Below are 18,172 nucleotides of genomic sequence, written 5' to 3'. Positions count from 1 at the left end.
TGGTATGCTGTATGTTGCAACAACTGATGTGCAAGGAACAGTCCGCACTGAGGGTGGCATAATTATTTTGATCCAATTTATTCATGTGATTCTGTTAAAATGATTTGTTAAATTTATAGTTAGCCTCCGTATTTCAGTCGGTAAATGATAGATTTGATTGTAAAATGACCTAAACAAATATACAATGGATCATCAGAAAGGTTGGCAGAAGTCAGAAGACAACTAAACACTTTCGAGGCCAACATGGCGGCTTTCATTTTCTTGTTCGTAAGCGACAAGTGCATCTGGCAATTGTGGAAGAACAATGCTGTCGTCCAATTGCAGTTTCGGATCTGCTGCTGTCGAAACAGCAGGTACCTGACAAGTGTTAGCAATTATCTCTGATATTTCATGGCGCATATACAGTTTCAGTCGTCGGCGCTGGTCATGAATATTCTGCTCTGACGGGTATGCATTCATGGACATGGTTTTGTGCCAGTGTTGCTTTATATAATTTGTCATTTATTCGCGGATTATCTGGCCATCCTGTCGCCATCACACATTCTAGAAGTATGGATTGAGTTGATGACGGGTTCTGTGCCTCTCCCCGGGGCAAGTCCCCAGATTTGATGGTTTGACTACAGAGGGGAGACTGACTGGGTTACTGAGATGATTGATTCTGTACTTTTTGGCTTTCAGGAACCAAGTATTTAACCAGTTTCGAGGAGTCAGCCCTGACTGGGTGATGTAAGTTTAGTTCAAGGGATTAAATCAACCTATCTAGACCCACCACGTAGAGGCGTACATCATCAGACCGCTGGGTTTATTATTATTATATTTTACAGATTAAAAATATTATGCAGCAGGGGGGTTCGGGTGATCTGGCACAGTTAGGCTGGTAAGGCTCATCATCAGCTCAGGGTCCTTGTCCCCTCTACACGCAGCCCAGACAGCAAATGGGACTTCTCCCAGGAAACGCTGTCTAGTCGAGCCCATTAGTCGAAGAATATGTAGACTCCTCAACATTGCAGCCATCTGCATGACCCAGTGTGTCAGAAGGGCTGTGCTCCCGGTGGAGAACCCGGGCACTCTCCTGATTTGCGCCAAGAGATCAGGAGGTACCAAATCAAGGGCACCGAGAACAATGAGGAGTCGACAGTGTACTTGGGATGCAAGCGAGACATTTTAATATCGATAACTATTGATACTTGGCCCGTGGCATTTTGTTTGTGGCTGTGGAGAGTTTTACTGAGACCGACAAAGTCATCAATATGCATGTTAGACTTCGATTGATTCCTTGGGAGCACCAATGGCTATGTTGTAATCGTAACGCGCCAACAGACAAAGAAGTTACATGAATAATAAAGTGTCAGTGACGATTAAAACAAAAAAATATACATCTTACAGTAATCAGTAAATCTCCAGGTCATGTGGCAATTTGTCAGTATGTATACTGAACGATACTATGAGGTAATGTACGAAAGGACATGAGGTGATTGACAAAAGAAACTATACCACGCTATTTAACAGGCTTGACGAAAACGAGATTCCAAACAGGGCGTTTTTGTCATCCTATATGCTAATAGACAACAAGGACGGAGTTAGAATGCGCTTGCAACGAATAAAGGACCAACGACGAAATGTGAACACAATACGGTTTTGGTTAAAGTCACTCAAAATGGATGGAATTGAAATGCACGCGACGACCTGTAGAGTGTGCCGGGGTACATGCGCTAAGTCACGTCTCTGTGTAGGATGGTTAGCTTACATTTCGGTCATTAAGGACCAGACATGTTCTTCTGACGACATGCCAGGAGAGCGATCTGGTTTGGGGAACACGTTGACCTTCCAATCGTGATGGACGTAGGTGATGGACGTAGGTGATGGACGTAGGAGATGGACGTAGGAGATGGACGTAGGTGATGGACGTACGTAGGTGATGAACGTAGGCGATGGACATAGGAGATGGACGTAGGTGATGGACGTAGGAGATGGACGTAGGAGATGGACGTAGGTGATGGACGTACGTAGGTGATGGACGTAGGTGATGGACGTAGGAGATGGGCGTAGGTGATGGACGTAGGTGATGGACGTAGGAGACGGACGTAGGAGACGGACGTAGGTGATGGACGTAGGAGATGGACGTAGGTGATGGACGTACGTAGGTGATGAACGTAGGCGATGGACATAGGAGATGGACGTAGGTAATGGACGTAGGCGATGGCCGTAGGTGATGGCCGTAGGTGATGGACGTAGGAGATGGGCGTAGGTGATGGACGTAGGTGATGGACGTAGGAGATGGACGTAGGTGATGGACGTAGGAGATGGACGTAGGTGATGGACGTACGTAGGTGATGAACGTAGGCGATGGACAAAGGAGATGGACGTAGGTAATGGACGTAGGCGATGGCCGTAGGCGATGGCCGTAGGTGATGGACGTAGGAGATGGACGTAGCAGATGGACGTAGGTGATGGACGTACGTAGGTGATGAACGTAGGTGATGGACATAGGAGATGGACGTAGGTAATGGACGTAGGCGATGGCTGTAGGTGATGGACGTAGGAGATGGACGTAGGTGATTGACGTAGGTGATGGACGTAGGAGATTGACGTAGGTGATTGACGTAGGTGATGGACGTTAGGTGATGGACGTAGGTGATGGACGTAGGTGATTGACGTAGGTGATGGACGTTAGGTGATTGACGTAGGTGATGGACGTAGGAGATTGACGTAGGTGATGGACGTAGGAGATGAACGTAGGTGATGGACGTACGTAAGTGATGAACGTACGTGATGGACGTAGGAGATGGGCGTAGGAGATGGACGTAGGAGATGGACGTAGGTGATGGACGTAGGTGATGGACGTAGGAGATGGACGTAGGTGATGAACGTAGGTGATGGACGTAGGTGATGGACGTACGTAAGTGATGAACGCAGGTGATGGACGTAGGAGATGGACGTAGGTGATGGACGTAGGCGATGGACGTAGGTGATGGACGTGTGGCCTCGTGTTGTCAAGTTGAAATGGGGACAGTGGGCTATGCTGTTGGATTGGCTGAGTGAGTGGCTTTAGTTTTACGCCACTTTTAGCAATATTCTAGCAATATCACGGACGGGGACACAAGAAATGGTCTTTAAACATTGTACCCATGTGGAAAATCGAACCCAGGTCTTCGGAGTGACGAGTGAATGCTCGGCTACCCCACCGCCCTAATTTGTTAGAAGGCTAGGTCATCAGATGGAAATACCTTGTCGATGCAAGGCTGTACCCCGAGATTAAGTTCAATCAAAACCTTTACCGTTCGTGACCTCAAATGCAGGTCCGAATCACCCCAACGGCACAGGTTCCATGCTGTTAAGTCACTTGGGGCTTTGACGTTGATATTGCCGTGTCAATGTGATCTCCTTGACTTGTGTATGTTCTGACACCATGTCCAAGGACAGTCAATGCTTATGACGTCACACCAAAGACTATATTCCTGAAATGAAGAATACTTACTACCTTCTTTAGGTGTGGTGCCGCTTAGTCTGTCACTCCTAGGATTGTCCACAGCCTGCCCTCTCCGCCTGTAACAGGATAACCTGATGGTTTGATAAAATAAACAAAACACCTGTCATGTGTTGATTCCACCCCCGTATTGACGGTGCTTTCTCTGTTCTGCTGATACATTTGACGTCGTGCTGTGGATATCAGAGGTACCTTTTAGATGAACACTTTTGATGAATGCCATAGATTAAAATCATATGTTTATAAGTGAGTATTTTTGAGTTGTAGGTACCAGTGTTGCCATGCATATAAATTGCCTGGACTGGTCACACTGGTCATTGCAAAATGGCAAATGTATAAGTTCGGTTTGTTGCTAACTCCCAAGGTGGACAGAATCTAGTTCATAATGATCACAGATTTAGAATTAAGAGCAGAAGAAACACCTCTGTGAACTGTCCGGCAACAATAAACATATCTAACCACTTCATCACAACATGTCGTGATATTCACAACCATACAGGAGACGACAAAGATATTGTCGTTCATGAATTCCTCTTAAGGAAACAAAGGTAGACCTGCCGTAAGAAGGGCTGCGCAATATAACCGGTTCAGACATGAAAACGATACGTATTGCGATACGCTGATCGAAAACCGGTATTTTGACATGCATTCGGAAAACTTCGTAACAGTCGGAAATCTTCGGATATTTCCGTTTTTTGAATTGTTCTTTTCCCTGTTTCATTAGTGCCAAATGTTACTTACATTTTTATTTTGTCATGATTAAAAGTTTTTATAAAAGGTTAATCAATCATAGTGATTTTGTTGTGTTTTTGCTTTATAATCAATCATTAACTCGTTTATAAGTAGTTTATGTTAAAAAAATAATCCTTGCAATATATTGCAATACATATCGCAATATATGCTTCTGCATCGCAATATATCGCAATATGAAAATTCTCTGCAATACCCACCCCTAGCCGTAAGCATGTATTGTCTGTCATTAATACAGTTAAGAATATAACCTTGTCGGAAGTCCATTAGCCTGTGGTGGAGACGACAAAGATATTGTCATTCATGAATTCTTCTTAAGGAAACAAAGGTAGACCTGTCGTAAGCATGTATTGCCTGTCATTAATACAGTCAAGAATATAACCTTGTCGGAAGCACATTAGCCTGTGGTGGAGACGACAAAGATATTGTCATTCATGAATTCTTCTTAAGGAAACAAAGGTAGACCTGCCGTAAGAGTGTATTGCCTGTCATTAATACAGTCAAGAATATAACCTTGTCGGAAGCCCATTAGCCTGTGGTGCTGTTATAAGGCTGCTAGTCTTTCCGGAGAAATCAACTTGTATGATAGTAACATCCTTTTGTTTTAATTTCGTCTCCTTCATTTCGTTTCTTGAAATGTGCTATGACAAAGAGCTGGTAGCCAAAATCCAAGAATCTCAAGAATATCCCAAGTGGTGAAGATAATGTACATAGCGAGAAACATGCCAGGAAATGTTATTGATGCGAATATAATATAAAAGCTAATTAACAACCTTATAGAGTGAAGACGGTAATTACCGTGAACAGATCGCATGGATGCTCTGAGAGTAGGAAGACAACCAGAAGCTGTCATTAACCTCTGTCCTTACTCAGACCCAATTAGCCTTAGATCAGGTGTCCGGTCGCGGTCCTAAAGGTGTCATAATGACGTGTCCTGGAAGTGGTTAACCCCTGGGACCACCACTGCCCGTCGGTAAGGAGAAGTGTACGCAGTCTCGTGTGTGCAGGAATCTATGGGTCGAGTGTAGGACATGGATGGTAGGTAATTGATAACGCTCCCCAGCCCTTCTATTTGCTCGGAAGTACAAGAGTTAAGGCAAAACGTTCATGCATACGAATGAACAATTTTATCAGATTATTCCGGGTGTCAACTTCTAAAGTGAAAAAAATCAATTGCCAACAAGATAAGGGTGTTTTTCATGCTAATTAACCATTGCTACTGGACGATCGTGCGTTTCGTAGTGAATAACACCCTATTAATTAAACAATATTAGTAGGGATGACATAATTTCATGTTTGGCACTTACTGGTTTCCACACTTCCAAACGGTCCAAGGTGTTGTACACGTCATATGTCCACGTTACAACACAAGGGTGCTGATCACCATTGTAATCTGATTGGCACCGGGGTTATCACAAGGTCTTCTTCGGATGATCAGACATTTCGACCTTATGAAATCTTTCTAACAACAGTTGAGAAATATGCATTGTAATTCACATTCTTGGTGAGTGAGTGACTGTAATTCATGGAAATGTACCGAGGAATATGTGGATAAAGACAGAAGACGTGACACAGAACTTATCTGACCCAGTCAGTATTCTTCTGATTTTTTGTTTGTTTTTCTTTCCTTTTTTTGTTAGTTTGTTTCTATTTTGGCATTTGCTCGAAAATACGTTTCTTGACTTCATTCAATATACAGCATTTAAGTTTGGTAATCCTTCAGATTTACCGCAAACCTAAACTGACAGGAAAATATGTCTGATTTACATCTGAAAAATGTGTTTCATCCTTAAAGCATTTACAGTTTCGTACCAGTGCGTGTGTGCGTGTATTCAGTTATCTCTTCGTTAATCTCTATGTCTATGTCGAAGTGCGTGTGTGCGTGTATTCGGTCATCTCTTCGTTTTATCTCTATGTCTATGTCGAAGTGCGTGTGTGCGTGTATTCAGTTATCTCTTCGTTTTATCTCTATGTCTATGTCGAAGTGCGCGTGTGCGTGTATTCAGTTATCTCTTCGTTTTATCTCTATGTCTATGTCGAAGTGCGCGTGTGCGTGTATTCAGTTATCTCTTCGTTTTATCTCTATGTCTATGTCGAAGTGCGTGTGTGCGTGTATTCAGTTATCTCTTCGTTTTATCTCTATGTCGAAGTGCGTGTGTGCGTGTATTCAGTTATCTCTTCGTTTTATCTCTATGTCTATGTCGAAGTGCGCGTGTGCGTGTATTCAGTTATCTCTTCGTTTTATCTCTATGTCTATGTCGAAGTGCGTGTGTGCGTGTATTCAGTTATCTCTTCGTTTTATCTCTATGTCGAAGTGCGTGTGTGCGTGTATTCAGTTATCTCTTCGTTTTATCTCTATGTCTATGTCGAAGTGCGTGTGTGCGGGTATTCAGTTATCTCTTCGTTTTATCTCTATGTAGAAGCAACACAATAAATGACACAGGTCGTATACAATTATCACTTCGGTGTTTAAATCTCCCGACCCTTCATCAGTTACAACCAATAGTTTACGTCAAATAGGAAAATGTATTTTGCGCCTAATGCCCTGACTGATGCTGGTTACTGTGACTGCTACAGTGTGAGATACTGCCTTGAGGAGCGTCATGGCCTGACTGATGCTGGTCACTGTGACTGCTACAGTGTGAGATACTGCCTGGAGGAGCGTCATGGCCTGACTGATGCTGGTCACTGTGACTGCTACAGTGTGAGATACTGCCTGGAGGAGCGTCATGGCCTGACTGATGCTGGTCACTGTGACTGCTACAGTGTGAGATACTGCCTGGAGGAGCGTCATGGTCTGACTGATGCTGGTTACTGTGACTGCTACAGTGTGAGATACTGCCTGGACGAGCGTCATGGCCTGACTGATGCTGGTCACTGTGACTGCTACAGTGTGAGATACTGCCTGGACGAGCGTCATGGCCTGACTGATGCTGGTTACTGTGACTGCTACAGTGTGAGATACTGCCTTGAGGAGCGTCATGGCCTGACTGATGCTGGTCACTGTGACTGCTACAGTGTGAGATACTGCCTGGAGGAGCGTCATGGCCTGACTGATGCTGGTTACTGTGACTGCTACAGTGTGAGATACTGCCTGGACGAGCGTCATGGCCTGACTGATGCTGGTTACTGTGACTGCTACAGTGTGAGATACTGCCTGGACGAGCGTCATGGCCTGACTGATGCTGGTTACTGTGACTGCTACAGTGTGAGATACTGCCTGGACGAGCGTCATGGCCTGACTGATGCTGGTCACTGTGACTGCTACAGTGTGAGATAGATACTGCCTGGAGGAGCGTCATGGCCTGACTGATGCTGGTTACTGTGACTGCTAGTGTGAGATACTGCCTGGAGGAGCGTCATGGCCTGACTGATGCTGGTTACTGTGACTGCTACAGTGTGAGATACTGCCTGGACGAGCGTCATGGCCTGACTGATGCTGGTTACTGTGACTGCTAGTGTGAGATACTGCCTGGAGGAGCGTCATGGCCTGACTGATGCTGGTTACTGTGACTGCTACAGTGTGAGATACTGCCTGGAGGAGCGTCATGGCCTGACTGATGCTGGTTACTGTGACTGCTAGTGTGAGATACTGCCTGGAGGAGCGTCATGGCCTGACTGATGCTGGTTACTGTAACTGCTACAGTGTGAGATACTGCCTGGACGAGCGTCATGGCCTGACTGATGCTGGTCACTGTGACTGCTACAGTGTGAGATACTGCCTGGACGAGCGTCATGGCCTGACTGATGCTGGTCACTGTGACTGCTACAGTGTGAGATACTGCCTGGACGAGCGTCATGGTCTGAGTGCTGTATTGTCACTGCTTAGTTCGTTACGAATATGTCCTCTTCACACTTCGGTCGTTCCATCAAACGACTTACGGCTTAATACGGACCCATACTCAACATTGACTCAAAGTAAATGAATTTTCTGTTGATCACAAAGTCGTGGAGCTTCCAAAATGGACGGCCAGCCCTGTTGGTAGTTGGTGGTCTCTTTTATGCCTTTGTACTCATCACGACGTCATCGATCGCGAGATCTTCAGTGTAAACACCAACTGCATTTCTATAACAATACTATGTCGGTTATTTCCAGGTAATATTTGTTTCAATACTATGTCGGTTATTTCCAGGTAATATTTGTTTAAAGAACAATTACATCCGGCTGTGTGAAACAGTGGATAGTCCCACTGGCGGCAGCTGTATCTGCCTCATACATCTGATCACTTTTCCCAGAGTGTTGATGATGTGAGTGCTTCTTGCTTTATGTTAAAATTCAATATAATTGTTTCCAACTCTGCTGTAATCCAGGGATTCAATTATTAAAGAGAATGCTTCAATTACGTGTCGGCGTAATAACCCAGGATACATTGTGGTGGAGCGGGGTGTATGATAGAGCCACATAAAGCCAGTAACAACGGAGAACTGGATGCATAATTAACTATCCTACTTGCGAGCAACACTGTGGGGTGTGAGACACTACTCACGGTGTGCCAAACATGTTCGCATTTCCATGTTGTTCTACGTTGTAAACCTGGAGCTTCTGGTGTACTTCATGTGATACGTTTACAGCCTTACCCATAGGAGCCAACTGAACTTTGTCAGGCACTCAGCGGATGGCAGTTTAACTTTCAGTCGTTTAAATGTAAGAATAAAGTGAGAATAACATTTCGCATGAAAACAAAATCTGAGAAGAATATTGAAAGGACGTTTACTGTTTCATGACCTGTACTGCGTGCATTATATCCGGCCAAACATAACACAATTACATTGCTGTCGCAGACTTTGACACAAGTTTTCCTTCTGTGTAATATGATGGTAGTATGCCTGTACTGCAAGTACTAATCTATGTCCAAGTATGTCACACTTTTTCATCTGAGACATTTAAACTGAATAACTTTGTTTTGTTTCTTTCTGGTAACCGAAATTCGCTGACGTTGCTAGTATGTGAGGTATCCTGTGAGTATCTGACTGCGTTTTCTGTTTCAGTCTGTGGTAATGTTTGCCTCCACGTACATGCTGGTGTCGCTCAGCATCGACAGACTCGACGCCGTCGCTCGCCCCATGCTCTTCAGTGGAAGCTGTATGTATAGCTATATGGCCATTTGTGGGAGTGCGCGTGTGTGTACATGCATGCATATATTTATGAATGTGTGTTTGTTTTAGTGTGTGTGTGTGTGTGCGTGCGTGCGTGTGTGTGCGTGTATTCAATTATATCTCTTCTTTTTATCTCTATGTAGAAGCAAGACAATAAATGACACAGGTCGCATACAATTATCACTTTGGTGTAACCCAAGAGAACAGATAAAGTGATGGCAGCTCATGAATCACAATTGCGGCGTTCATAATAAACACTTGACTGTCAGGCCGCCGTCCTACAGCTCCATCCAACAACTCCGGCGTTAAATATCCAGCAATTTGTATGTTAACCCTATATGTGCTGTTCTATTGAAGGGAAGCGAGCGAGACTTCTGATAGGTGGAGCGTGGGTACTGTCTCTCATCTTCTCCATCCCCATGTTGGTGCTGTTCCACGAGGCGAACGTTCACGGAGGCCCCCAGTGTTACATCACCATGCAGCATGACTGGCACTGGCAGGTACATCAACGAACAGTTCACTCAGAGCCAACCACGAACAGATCACTTATAGAGCCAACGAAAAACAGTTCACTTACAGAACCAACCACAAACAGTTCACTTACAGAGCCAACCACAAGCAGTTCACTCAGAGCCAACCACGAACAGTTCACTTATAGAGCCAACGACAAACAGTTCACTTACAGAGCCAACCACAAACAGTTCACCCATAGAGTCAACCACAAGCAGTTCACTCATAGAGCCAACCACAAACAGTTCACCCATAGAGACAACCACAAGCAGTTTACTTATAGAGCCCACCACAAGCAGTTCACTCATAGAGCCAACCATAAACAGTTCACTTATAGAGCCAACCACAAACAGTTCACTCATAGAGCCAACCACAAACAGATCACTTATAGAGCCAACCACAAACAGTTTACTTATAGAGCCAACCACAAAGAGTTCACTTATAGAGCCAACCACAAGCAGTTCACTTATAGAGCCAACCACAAGCAGTTCACTTATAGAGCCAACCACAAGCAGTTCACTCATATAGCCAACCGCAAACAGTTCACTCATAGAGCCAACCACAAACAGTTCACTTACGGATCCAACCACAAACAGTTCACTTATAGAGCCAACCACAAACAGTTCACTCATAGAGCCAGCCACAAACAGTTCACTTACGGATCCAACCACAAGCAGTTCACTTATAAAGCCAACCACAAGCAGTTCACTCGTAGAGCCAACCACAAACAAGTCACTCATAGAGCCAACCACAAACAGTTCACTCATAGAGCCAACCACAAACAGTTCACTTATAGAGCCAACCACAAGCAGTTCACTTACGGATCCAACCACAAACAGTTCACTTATAGAGCCAACCACAAACAGTTCACTCATAGAGCCAACCACAAACAGTTCACTCATAGAGCCAACCACAAACAGTTCACTTATAGAGCCAACCACAAGCAGTTCACTTACGGATCCAACCACAAACAGTTCACTTATAGAGCCAACCACAAACAGTTCACTCATAGAGCCAACCACAAACAGTTCACTCATAGAGCCAACCACAAACAGTTCACTTATAGAGACAACCACAAACAGTTCACTCATAGAGCCAACCACAAACAGTTCACTCATAGAGCCAACTGCAAACAGTTCACTCATAGAGACAACCACAAACAGTTCACTTATAGAGCCAACCACAAACAGTTCACTTATAGAGCCAACCACAAGCAGTTCACCATAGAGCCAACCACAAACAGTTCACCATAGAGCCAACCACAAACAGTTCACTCATAGAGCCAACCACAAACAGTTCACTCATAGAGCCAACCACAAACAGTTCACTTACAGAGCCAACCGCAAACAGTTCACTCATAGAGCCAACCACAAACAGTTCACTCATAGAGCCAACCACAAACAGTTCACTTATAGAGACAACCACAAACAGTTCACTTATAGAGCCAACCACAAACAGTTCACTTATAGAGCCAACCACACGCAGTTCACTTATAGAGCCAATCAGAAACAGTTCACTCATAGAGCCAACAACAAACAGTTCACTCATAGAGCCAACCACAAACAGTTCACTTACGGATCCAACCACAAACAGTTCACTTATAGAGCCAACCACAAACAGTTCACTTATAGAGCCAACCACAAACAGTTCACTTATAGAGCCAACCACAAACAGTTCACTGATAGAGCCAACCACAAACAGTTTACTTATAGAGCCAACCACAAACAGTTCACTGATAGAGCCAACCACAAACAGTTTACTTATAGAGCCAACCACAAACAGTTCACTGATAGAGCCAACCACAAACAGTTCACTCATAGAGCCAACCACAAACAGTTCACTCATAGAGCCAACCACAAACAGTTCACTTATAGAGCCAACCACAAACAGTTCACTCATAGAGCCAACCACAAACAGTTCACTTATAGAACCAACCACAAACAGTTCACTTATAGAGCCAACCACAAGCAGTTCACTTACGGATCCAACCACAAACAGTTCACTTATAGAGCCAACCACAAGCAGTTCACTTACGGATCCAACCGCAAACAGTTCACTTATAGAGCCAACCACAAGCAGTTCACTTACGGATCCAACCACAAACAGTTCACTTATAGAGCCAACCACAAACAGTTCACTCATAGAGACAACCACAAACAGTTCACTCATAGAGCCAACCACAAACAGTTCCCCATAGAGCCAACCACAAACAGTTCACTTATAGAGCCAACCACAAACAGTTCACTTACGGATACAACCACAAACAGTTCACTTATAGAGCCAATCAGAAACAGTTCACTTACGGATCCAACCACAAACAGTTCACTTATAGAGCCAACCACAAACAGTTCACTTACGGATCCAACCACAAACAGTTCACTTATAGAGCCAACCACAAGCAGTTCACTTACGGATCCAACCACAAACAGTTCACTTATAGAGCCAACCACAAGCAGTTCACTTACGGATCCAACCACAAACAGTTCACTTATAGAGCCAACCACAAACAGTTCACTCATAGAGCCAACCACATACAGTTCACTCATAGAGACAACCACAAACAGTTCACTCATAGAGACAACCACAAACAGTTCACTCATAGAGCCAACCGCAAACAGTTCACTTATAGAGCCAAACCACAAGCAGTTCACTTACGGATCCAACCACAAACAGTTCATTTATAGAGCCAACCACAAACAGTTCACTTATAGAGCCAATCAGAAACAGTTCACTTACGGATCCAACCACAAACAGTTCACTTATAGAGCCAACCACAAGCAGTTCACTTACGGATCCAACCACAAACAGTTCACTTATAGAGCCAACCACAAGCAGTTCACTTACGGATCCAACCACAAACAGTTCACTCATAGAGCCAACCACAAACAGTTCACTCATAGAGCCAACCACAAACAGTTCACTCATAGAGCCCACCACAAGCAGTTCACTTATAGAGCCAACCACAAGCAGTTCACTTATAGAGCCAACCACAAACAGTTCACTCATAGAGCCAACCACAAGCAGTTCACTTATAGAGCCAACCACAAGACGTTCACTCATATAGCCAACCACAAACAGTTCACTTATAGAGCCAACCACAAACAGTTCACTTATAGAGCCAACCACAAACAGTTCACTCAAAGAGCCAACCACAAACAGTTCACTCATAGAGCCAACCACAAGCAGTTCACTCATAGAGCCAACCACAAAGAGTTCACTCATAGAGCCAACCACAAGCAGTTCACTCATAGAGCCAACCACAAACAGTTCACTCATAGAGCCAACCACAAGCAGTTCACTTACGGATCCAACCACAAACAGTTCACTTATAGAACCAACCACAAACAGTTCACTTATAGAGCCAACCACAAACAGTTCACTTATAGAGCCAATCAGAAACAGTTCACTTACGGATCCAACCACAAACAGTTCACTTATAGAGCCAACCACAAGCAGTTCACTTACGGATCCAACCACAAACAGTTCACTTATAGAGCCAACCACAAGCAGTTCACTTACGGATCCAACCACAAACAGTTCACTTATAGAGCCAACCACAAGCAGTTCACTTACGGATCCAACCACAAACAGTTCACTTATAGAGCCAACCACAAACAGTTCACTCATAGAGCCAACCACAAACAGTTCACTCATAGAGCCAACCACAAACAGTTCACTTATAGAGACAACCACAAACAGTTCACTCATAGAGCCAACCACAAACAGTTCACTCATAGAGCCAACCGCAAACAGTTCACTCATAGAGACAACCACAAACAGTTCACTTATAGAGCCAACCACAAACAGTTCACTTATAGAGCCAACCACAAGCAGTTCACTCATAGAGCCAACCACAAACAGTTCACTCATAGAGCCAACCACAAACAGTTCACTCATAGAGCCAACCACAAACAGTTCACTCATAGAGCCAACCACAAACAGTTCACTTACAGAGCCAACCGCAAACAGTTCACTCATAGAGCCAACCACAAACAGTTCACTCATAGAGCCAACCACAAACAGTTCACTTATAGAGACAACCACAAACAGTTCACTTATAGAGCCAACCACAAACAGTTCACTTATAGAGCCAACCACACGCAGTTCACTTATAGAGCCAATCAGAAACAGTTCACTCATAGAGCCAACAACAAACAGTTCACTCATAGAGCCAACCACAAACAGTTCACTCATAGAGCCAACCACAAACAGTTCACTTACGGATCCAACCACAAACAGTTCACTTATAGAGCCAACCACAAACAGTTCACTTATAGAGCCAACCACAAACAGTTTACTTATAGAGCCAACCACAAACAGTTCACTGATAGAGCCAACCACAAGCAGTTCACTTACAGAGCCAACCACAAACAGTTCACTTATAGAGCCAACCACAAACAGTTCACTCATAGAGCCAACCACAAACAGTTCACTCATAGAGCCAACCACAAACAGTTCACTTATAGAACCAACCACAAACAGTTCACTTATAGAGCCAATCAGAAACAGTTCACTTACGGATCCAACCACAAACAGTTCACTTATAGAGCCAACCACAAGCAGTTCACTTACGGATCCAACCACAAACAGTTCACTTATAGAGCCAACCACAAGCAGTTCACTTACGGATCCAACCGCAAACAGTTCACTTATAGAGCCAACCACAAGCAGTTCACTTACGGATCCAACCACAAACAGTTCACTTATAGAGCCAACCACAAACAGTTCACTCATAGAGACAACCACAAACAGTTCACTCATAGAGCCAACCACAAACAGTTCCCTCATAGAGCCAACCACAAACAGTTCACTTATAGAGCCAACCACAAACAGTTCACTTACGGATACAACCACAAACAGTTCACTTATAGAGCCAATCAGAAACAGTTCACTTACGGATCCAACCACAAACAGTTCACTTATAGAGCCAACCACAAACAGTTCACTTACGGATCCAACCACAAACAGTTCACTTATAGAGCCAACCACAAGCAGTTCACTTACGGATCCAACCACAAACAGTTCACTTATAGAGCCAACCACAAGCAGTTCACTTACGGATCCAACCACAAACAGTTCACTTATAGAGCCAACCACAAACAGTTCACTCATAGAGCCAACCACATACAGTTCACTCATAGAGACAACCACAAACAGTTCACTCATAGAGACAACCACAAACAGTTCACTCATAGAGCCAACCGCAAACAGTTCACTTATAGAGCCAACCACAAGCAGTTCACTTACGGATCCAACCACAAACAGTTCACTTATAGAGCCAACCACAAACAGTTCACTTACGGATCCAACCACAAACAGTTCACTTATAGAGCCAACCACAAGCAGTTCACTTACGGAGCCAACCACAAACAGTTCACTTATAGAGCCAACCACAAACAGTTCACTTATAGAGCCAACCACAAACAGTTCACTTATAGAGCCAACCACAAACAGTTCACTCATAGAGCCAACCGCAAACAGTTCACTTATAGAGCCAACCACAAGCAGTTCACTCATATAGCCAACCACAAGCAGTTCACTCATAGAGCCAACCACAAACAGTTCACTTACGGATCCAACCACAAACAGTTCACTTATAGAGCCAACCACAAACAGTTCACTTATAGAGCCAACCACAAGCAGTTTACTTATAGAGCCAACCACAAACAGTTCACTTATAGAGCCAACCACAAGCAGTTCACTTACAGAGCCAACCACAAACAGTTCACTTATAGAGCCAACCACAAACAGTTCACTCATAGAGCCAACCACAAGCAGTTCACTCATAGAGACAACCACAAACAGTTCACTCATAGAGCCCACCACAAGCAGTTCACTTATAGAGCCAACCACAAACAGTTCACTCATAGAGCCAACCACAAATATTTCACTCATAGAGCCAACCACAATACAGTGTAACATTGATCTTGGGTGGGTACCACTGCATCTTCTTGAGAACTTTGCATACATTAAGTAAACACGTCCCGATGTGCGTGAGTTGCTGTTCAGTTGGTTGTGTCGAATAGGTGAGTGGTATTCCACTCGCTGATATACCGCTCACCCACTCGGCACAACCAACTAAACCACAACTCCCACACGTTGAAACATATACAACGGTTGTTGAATGGGTTAAAAACGATAGGTTTGTTTTGTTAATTAATTAATGACCATCAATCAATGTTGATTCACCGCCAACAAGATTGATGTATACTGTACCGCTAAGTGGCTGAGCTGACACTGAGTGAGTTCGCTAATCACGTCGTTAATTGGGTCTTGGGGGTAGTAAATCAGTTAGCTATAGCCGTTAATTCGCTACTCACGAGTTCGTTATCCACGTATAATTTTAATGATATTATAAAGGACTGTTGACGGGACTTTTAAATTTGTTCGCTATATCCGTTTGTACGCTATATCCGTGTTCGCTATAACCATGTTCGACTGTATATGGGAGTTGTGGTTTAGTTGGTTGTGTCGAACAGTGAACATGTCGATGTGTGTGAGTTGGTGTCTGGTTGCTTGTGTCGAGTTTGCTGCAGTATATCTTATTGTAAACATGTTTCGATGTGTGTGAGTTATGGTTATATTATAGCATAACAATGTACTGACGGGAGTGTTAGATTGACATCAATATTCAACTAGTACTTTAATCTTTCCAAACTAAATATAATTATAACTTCAAGCAGTCACGTGAGGCTTCATGTAAGGTCCAAATGCTACGTGACAAAACAGTTACAAACAGTAATTCGTGTTTAAACTTGTCCTCAACAACATCCATATCGGCCTAGTTTCCTTCCAGCTTTACTTAACCCTGATTGCCATCAGTCTGTTTGTCGTCCCCGCCATCATCATCTGCTTCTGCTACCTCGTCATCATCTTCACCATCTGGCGGAGCAGCATCCTGCTCAAACCTCAAGACACGCCCGAACAGAAGAGGGCAAGAAGGAAGTCCAAAGATGAAGGTAAGAACCCAGCGGTAATATGTCACGTTCCCGGTGACAAAGTAAGATATAAGAAACCAGCTCATGGTCGTCCATTAGTACCAGTCATCTTCTGATGTGTTAGATTTATTAGAGAGTATCGGAAAAGGGGGATGGCATATATTGCCGCGTGTTTATAACACACATATCTTTTTGTATACTTTTTATAGTTAATAAAGTTTAGACGTTTCACAGTCAAGTCAGTTTAAAGCGATTGGTAGTCTGTAAAATACCTGTAGTAATTCCTTTTAACCTGAAGCCATTTCTAAGAGTTAACAACACTAGTTCTACAGGACTGGATACACTGGAGAAGTGAAATATAACGTACGCCTTGTCATAATCATCAGGGGAACCATACATATAGGTACAATGTCAGCACTGATTATTACTTTTGATATGATTAAATCACAGAAACCGTTTATTTTTGTGATTCATCATAAAGTTGGACTTATAGGCTGCGATATTACGCCGTCATACACTATGAAGTTTACGTCGTCATACACTATGAAGTTTACGTCGTCATACACTATGAAGTTTACGTCGTCATACACTATGAAGTTTACGTCGACATACACTATGAACTTTGGCAAAGACTCTCTTGTTCCCGCGGCTGCATTAAATAATTATATATATGTGGCTTTCCGAGTATTTCAATATTATGATTGTCCCATGTTTCAGAACCATGAAGTACACGACTACCCCTGTTAATGGCAGGGAAAGCTTACTTGGGACATTGTACATGCATATACTGTGTGTGGGAAAGCTTACATGGGACATTGTACATGAATGTACTCTGTGTGGGAAAGCTTACTTGGGACATTGTACATGCATATACTCTGTGTGGGAAAGCTTACTTGGGGCATTGTACATGCATGTAATCTGTATTAACTGCCTTTGTTTTCTCTTTTAGAACTTTTAACCGGGAGCCTGACAACTTCTCGGAGCGACAGCTGTACCAGTTCAAGGGGAATTATTCCTCAAGCAAAAGTTCGAACTATTAAAATGACTTTCATAATAGTTTTAGGTGAGGCATACAACAAACTCACTACCTTTAATTCATTCGCGAACGACTTTAAGGCGAGGAATTGTTGTCCTTTTGTGACAGAAAAGATATCGTTTCAGTAAGTGCAGTTTTAAAAAAATACTTTTCTACCAATGCTTATTCAACAGCATTCAAAGTATTTTATACGTACTTGAAACATCTCTGACGACACTTATTAAACGATCCATTTTTTATCGGTTGTCAATCTTTTATACTTTGAATTAACAGAATTAGCTTGCCTGTAAAGTGAATAGTTTCAAAATATCCAGAACAAACGTGTCATCGACGCTACTCAAGTCCGCATCATAT

General features: G+C 43.5%; 1 protein-coding gene across 1 annotated transcript in view; it reads left to right on the top strand.

Annotated features, from left to right (window-relative positions):
* Nucleotides 1-18,172, top strand: part of LOC124253226 (cardioacceleratory peptide receptor-like) — a 54,944-nt gene that overhangs the window by 23,184 nt on the left and 13,588 nt on the right. Inside the window, exons 5-8 of the mRNA XM_046686949.1 lie at nt 9,227-9,320; nt 9,692-9,834; nt 16,641-16,803; nt 17,732-17,845. Coding sequence (XP_046542905.1) covers nt 9,227-9,320; nt 9,692-9,834; nt 16,641-16,803; nt 17,732-17,845 — 514 coding nt within the window. The remainder of the gene's footprint in view (nt 1-9,226; nt 9,321-9,691; nt 9,835-16,640; nt 16,804-17,731; nt 17,846-18,172) is intronic.

This window comes from Haliotis rubra, unplaced genomic scaffold, assembly GCF_003918875.1.
Source record: "Haliotis rubra isolate DU_JTF1 unplaced genomic scaffold, ASM391887v1 Scf536, whole genome shotgun sequence".
NCBI lineage: Eukaryota > Metazoa > Mollusca > Gastropoda > Lepetellida > Haliotidae > Haliotis > Haliotis rubra.
This window is presented reverse-complemented; position numbering and strand designations above follow the sequence as displayed.